The sequence below is a fragment of the Eublepharis macularius genome, chromosome 5 (assembly GCF_028583425.1).
Source record: "Eublepharis macularius isolate TG4126 chromosome 5, MPM_Emac_v1.0, whole genome shotgun sequence".
NCBI lineage: Eukaryota > Metazoa > Chordata > Lepidosauria > Squamata > Eublepharidae > Eublepharis > Eublepharis macularius.
The window spans coordinates 12,426,927-12,432,926 of NC_072794.1; the positions used below are offsets into that span (position 1 = coordinate 12,426,927).

Genomic DNA, 6,000 nt, shown 5'->3' on the forward strand with positions numbered 1-6,000 from the left:
AAAACTAACAGGAATCTATCAGCACTGTAATGACTAGCCACATTTTATTCCTAGGGATGTGCTGCCGGAATAAAACGCTGTTGGCCTTTCCGGTGCCCCCTGCTTATCGATGCCAAAATGGACTCACACAGCCAGCCCTCCAGAACAATCAGAAGTGACCAATACCAGCCTGACTCACCAACTACAAAGCAAGGAAGTACACTGAAGAATCTAAACATTTGCCTTCATGCCCTACTGCAATTCAGTTTATGTACCTGCCTTATACATATCTTCCCTCCCGAATGAAATTGTAAGCACTTGGGGAGGTGGGAGTCTATTCAAGCTCATTGTGTGGCTTAGTCCAGGCACATCCATGATGTCTAGAGAGACTTAATAATAACCATATTTTATAGAAGCTTCCTATTCTCTCTCTGACCTTCTTGGAGAAAAGGGGGGAAATCCAACCGAAGAGAAAGAGGTGCGGGAAGGCTTCTCTTAGCCTGAATTCCCTAGGGTGGGGCCCATCCGCGCATGGAAATTTGGACACAGGTGCTGTTTCTGAGCCCACACTGTCCGGGCATTGGGTTTCACTCCGTATCAGCACTGCGAAGTGTTAGGAAACTGTGTTCCTGGGACAAACTGTTCAGTCCGGGGGTGTCCAGCCGTCCCAACAGCGGCAGGAGTTTTTCTTGGCCTAGCGACACATCACACGCTCTCTGAAAACATTGCCTCGGACAAATTTCTCACCGTACAGAGGAAGTGTAAACTTCCTGTTCCAGAAGGGGGGGGGGAGAGCGAAGGATCTCCTCCACAACCATCACCTCCTGTCTTCTGGGAATAAATGAAATTCACTCCAGGAACGAACGTCTAATTTGTGTTTACAGCTCTTCAGGGGAGCAGGGTGGAAATTCGTTCACTCTTTGCTCAGAAATGCTCCATGCGCTCACGCACATGTTCACTTTCTCTGCAAGATGTTCACCCCCAGTGAATTAAAGTTGACTGAAGAAGTTAGGAGGGGGAATTCTCAAGCTGGGAACTGATCCTTTCAGAGCTCTTTCCCTGCTGAAATGTATTCTGAATCAAGATCTGTTAGGCCCCTAAAATACCAGTTCAAAATTGGTCTAACTCCCAATTAAATAAGTTCTCCCAGTGGCCATAAAATTATCTGTACGGAGTCTGGGCCTTAGATGGTAAAAAAATCACAAAACACCAAAATTATTTAATAGGATTAGAAAGAATAAAGCCAGGGCCTTTGCCTCGGAAACTTTGATCAAGAAGTTCCATTGTTCTTAAGACAAAGAAGAGGTTGTGTTGTGAGTGGGGGGGGGGGGAATGAGACTTTGTTCTCAGTGTGGTGGAGAAAATGCCCCACCAGCTCCAAAGAGTCTCCAGTCTTCATTCCAAACCATCATAAAATCAGAGTTTCCCATTCAGTCCCCATTGGCAAGCCCTGCCAAGGACTTCGGGGGGGGGATCTTTTCTTGGATTGTTCTCCTTTAAAGCATATAGTGTGTAATTAGGAATATTTCCATCATATTTTCATTTACAATGAAGTGAGGAGAGGGGAGAAAACCAACGACTTGGCTGTGATCCATAGGAAGAATGAGGGGTGGGTTTACTTTTTCTTCTGGGGGCTAAGAGTCTTGGTACACAGTTCTAGGGAAGGCTTTTGAGGTAAGTTGTCTATTGCCCTCTCTTTAGGTTGTGTAGATTCTCTGTTATCAGTTACAAGGTGGAACCCATAGATTCTTTGGGGTCTTTTATTCAAAAATATATCCAGAGAATTCTTTGTGGGACAACAATGGAAGGTTGCCGTTTCTTTCTGCAAGGATTGAGATCTAACCTTTTGGGATGGGGCAAGGGGCGCAGGGAAAAAATTAATCTGCAGTCACGAGGCCAACTGATATAACTTTGCTACAGGGTGGAGAAGATAGTAAAAAGATGTGGATGGACTGGAGGTTTAATGTGATTTTTTAACCATCACTAGGAGAGATGTCCGTTTTCCAGGGGAAATTATTTTCTGTTTTACTCTCTTGGTGGGAAGGGGGGATAGAAAGTCCACCAGTGGAGTAGCACAGGAAAGAATAAAAGTTTGAGTTGGAAGATGATGCTAGATGTCCTGGGAATGTGATTGAGAGTCTTGGGACATTCAATTTAGAGGGGTTTGGGGGTGGAGCTGTTGGAAGATAACAAGATAACACAGGATATCTGATCTGAAAAGACTGAAGGGGTGGATAATTTTTATCAAACACATCTAGAAAGAAAGGGGTGGCCTTGAAAGGGGCAGCTTAAAATTCTTTATCGCTACACAGCTACATCCAGGGAGTCATCTTATATTCAGGGTGTCTTCCTTTCAAGTAAATATGGTATCAATCACCTCCAAGAATCTGGATTAAAGATTTTTAATTTCTAAAGAGTGGGTGGGATTTGCAGTTAGAAACATCCCACAAAACAAGGAAAATCAGAATTTACCTGTATGTGCACATGTAAATTGTTTAATAAACTAAATAGCCTTGGGGGGGGGTCAAACCCCTAGAAGTTCGAACCCTCTTTCACTTTTCTCTAAGATACATATGGGGGGAATAGAACATTTTTTTCTGTCTGGAATGAGAGGACACCAGTTTTACTGCAATATATAAGTTACAGATTCTTTTGTTCTCTCTCTTGCTGTTTTTATATATAAATACTACATTAAAGAGGCAAACCCAGTTCTTTGGATCTGTGCCTTTTTTCTTCCTGGACTTCTCTCCCAAAGATAAATTATTTGTTTTTTAAAAACTAACACCTCCAACCCACCCCCCAAGGCTAATTTACGAAGGAAGCTTTTTAGCTGAGACCACAAGAAAGTTCAAAAGTCTCCTAAAAATAGGGGCGGGACAGAGAGGAAGAAGTGCCATTTTAAAAAAGGATTGTCTTCTTTTTGTGCACGAATCCCACCTTTTCTTAACTCTGGCATGCTTAAAGGGAGGGGGGTAGGATTGCAAGCCAGCCTTAAGACCAAAAGATAACATATAAAATAAAAGTTTTACAACAGAAAATGTTTGGTGGTGCAGTCTCTGAAAATCAAATGCATGGGTCGTGGGGGGGGGGGGGAGGCATCTTAAATTAGATCCAACCCCCCCTCTTCCCAAAAACACTGTTCTAGAATTAAAACCTTCTCATTTATCTTTTTCTTCGTGGAGCTGACTTGACAAATGCATCCCCCCTCCCACAAAAAAAATAGAACCTAGTATGTCTGTAGGTGGACGAAGTCTTTGAAAAAAAAATGCTCGTTTTTGTAGGTGGTTTCCAATTTTTAAAAAGAGTGCATGAGGACTGAACCAATCCCTAAAGGTATTTAAAAGAGAAAGACAGAGCCACTTAAAGAATAAAAATGGGGGGGGGGTTGTTTAGAGAGAAACTCATCACTCTTTGTTGGTGGCAAAGTGTGTTAATTCTTTGGCCTGTTTTACGGAACGTTTGGCTGACAGGGTTGATATTTCTTTCCATCTCCTTTTTTCTTCTTTAAAAAAAAACCTTTCCTTTGGATTCCCTGTGCATTTTTTTTATTAAGAATTTCCTTCTCAATTTTTTTTTAAAGTCACTCTAAAAATAAACAAAAAGAGCCCATTTGGCTTTTAAAAAAATAAATAAGAGAAGATAGTTTTAATTTTTTTTTTACGATAGCTTTCTGCTCGGGGCATCCCCAAACGTCCATAAAACTCCCATCACCATCGCCTCCGTATGCCTGGCTGGCATCTCTCCCCGCCTCTCTCCCCTTCCTCTCTTTCACACCATCAGTTCTCACCACCATCTGCCTACCACCTTTCCCCACTTCTGTAAAAGAGTCAAATTAAAATATATTTCTATCTAGATACAGATTAGAGAGTCCAAGAATTCTACTTACACATCAGAGAATCCACCCGCAGTAGAGCCAGACCGAGCAAGAACACTTTCATCATAGTGCAAAAAAAGGGGAAAGTTTGAGTTTTTTTTAAAAAGGAGGGGATACTTTTTCTCCTCTTGTAAAGGACCCCTTTTCTGCCTTCCCAATGGTTCTTTTCTGCACCCCAGAAAAGGCTCCTTCTATGTTCTCATGAGCAAATGGGAGGTATGGAGGGACCTCCTTCTTGCTTTACCCCCCAAGCTTTCCCCTCCAAAACCAAATATAGAGCACTAAGCAAGGGATTTCCTAAGCCAGTCTGTGCTGTTCAAACTTGACAAGTTGCTTAATACCTCTTTTTTCCCCGCCCCGCCCTGCCCTTCCCCGCCCCTCTGGGCTTGGGGGGGGGATGAGGTTGAAATTAACAAGCCTTTGCTCAAATGAGATACCCCCTCCTCTTGCAATCCATCCATCCCGCTCCTCTTTGCTTGCAAAAGGGGAGCCCTGGAGCTAAGAGTCCCCCCCTTAAAAAAAATATTCCTGATTTTTTTTTTTTTAAGTTTTGACCTTTTTTTGCCTGTTACTCAATCACCACTCTGAAAAGATCACTTCTGACTCAGGGTAGTAAATACCTCCCTCCGCTATTTGGCTGGACTGTTGCTCGGTGGTTTCTTTTTGTGTGTAAGATTTTTTAAAAACAAAAAAGTAACCCCCCCTTTTAAAAAATGTTTTGACTTGGTGGGTAGTATGCATTATGGCTTTTTGTTGTTGGAATGATGTTCTTTTTAAACGTACTTTAAAAGGTTTCTCTCCCTCACTTTCTGAAGGAAGAAGTAGTGCAGGAGAGCTCAGTCTACCCCCCCCCCGCCATCCATCCGAATCAGCCAGATGATCCAAGCGTCTGGACTCGTCCAGAGTTGGCCCAGGAGCAAAGATCTTTTATGGGTATGATAACATTCATATGTCTAACTCCAGATCTTTTTAAATTGGATTGACTCAGCTGTACCAACTTTGGAGTTACACAGGGCTCCTTGGCAAGTGCTATACAAGATTTCTGTGCATATTGAAAGCTTTCATGTTGGGCCACTTTCTATTTGTTTATGCACCTCTCCTTAACCTATGCAGCCATGAACATTCATTTGTCCTTGACAAAGTATAGGGGGAAACAGTTTTTTCCCCAAGAGCATTCTTGAGGATAGAGCTGTGACCATCATTATTGACAATCATATTATTATAAGTTTTTCAGAATTATGCATATCATTCAGTCTTTCAAACACACCATGCGTTGCCCTGTGTTTTTGTTTGCTTGCTTGCTTTTGGTGCAAAATCAGAACGTTTTTGATGCAAAATGCAGTTGCCAAAAGAATATATTCAGTCTGCCTGTGCCTGGGAAAATATATTTTGCATGAGGTATGTGGAAGAGAGAAGTCCGGACTAAACTACAGGAGATGCATTGGGAATCTGTGTTCGGAACCTCCGGTGCAAAATGTAGGTGCCCAGCAGCAGCCACATGGACGTGGCACTGTGGATCAGGACCATGGTGTGGGAGAAGGTGGCTTGGCTTCTCCCACTGGAAATGCTCTCCAAGCTAGAAGTCTGTCCAGCATCACACGTGGCATCAGCCCAAGCCGTGGCATATCTTCGAAATAAAAAATTGGCCCCAAATTCTCAAGGATTGGGAGGTGACAGAGAGCTGGTTTTTGGAGGAGGCCACTGGCTTGGGTTTCTGCTTGAGTTGCTCACTGACCTGGGTTCCTAGTCAGAGTTGCAATGGACAGTCTTTTTTGAAGGTGGACAATTCAACAGCTTATCCGCGTCAGGAGTCGCTGAATGACCCGCTTACACCTCATTGCAGTTAGAAATACTCCCACCAGCATGGGCGGAATGGAAGGCACAGGAAATCAGACAGAGACACAGCGGGCACCCTCCTCTGCGCATGGGTCATTCTGCTGCATCTCTGCATGTGGAGTGAGTGATTCGTCTTATCAAGCCTGACACAGAGGCAGGACAGATCTATTGCTCCCCCCATGGAGGCTTAGACAGAGCAAAGGCCAGATCAGAGAATTATGCAGTTATCGCCTGTAGAAACCTTTACTTACTCAATTCATGTGCTTCTCTTGGCACACTGTTTTGAAATCCTTTAATTAAAACCTTGAAGC

General features: G+C 43.2%; 1 protein-coding gene across 3 annotated transcripts in view; it reads right to left on the minus strand.

The window, feature by feature from the left end:
* Positions 1-4,144, minus strand: part of CRLF1 (cytokine receptor like factor 1) — a 30,861-nt gene extending 26,717 nt beyond the window's left edge. For all 3 annotated transcript variants that reach the window (XM_054979174.1, XM_054979173.1, XM_054979175.1), the window contains exon 1: positions 3,866-4,144. In XM_054979174.1, coding sequence (XP_054835149.1) covers positions 3,866-3,920 — 55 coding nt within the window. In that variant the 5' untranslated portion in view covers positions 3,921-4,144. The remainder of the gene's footprint in view (positions 1-3,865) is intronic.
* Positions 4,145-6,000: the final 1,856 nt, after the last annotated feature.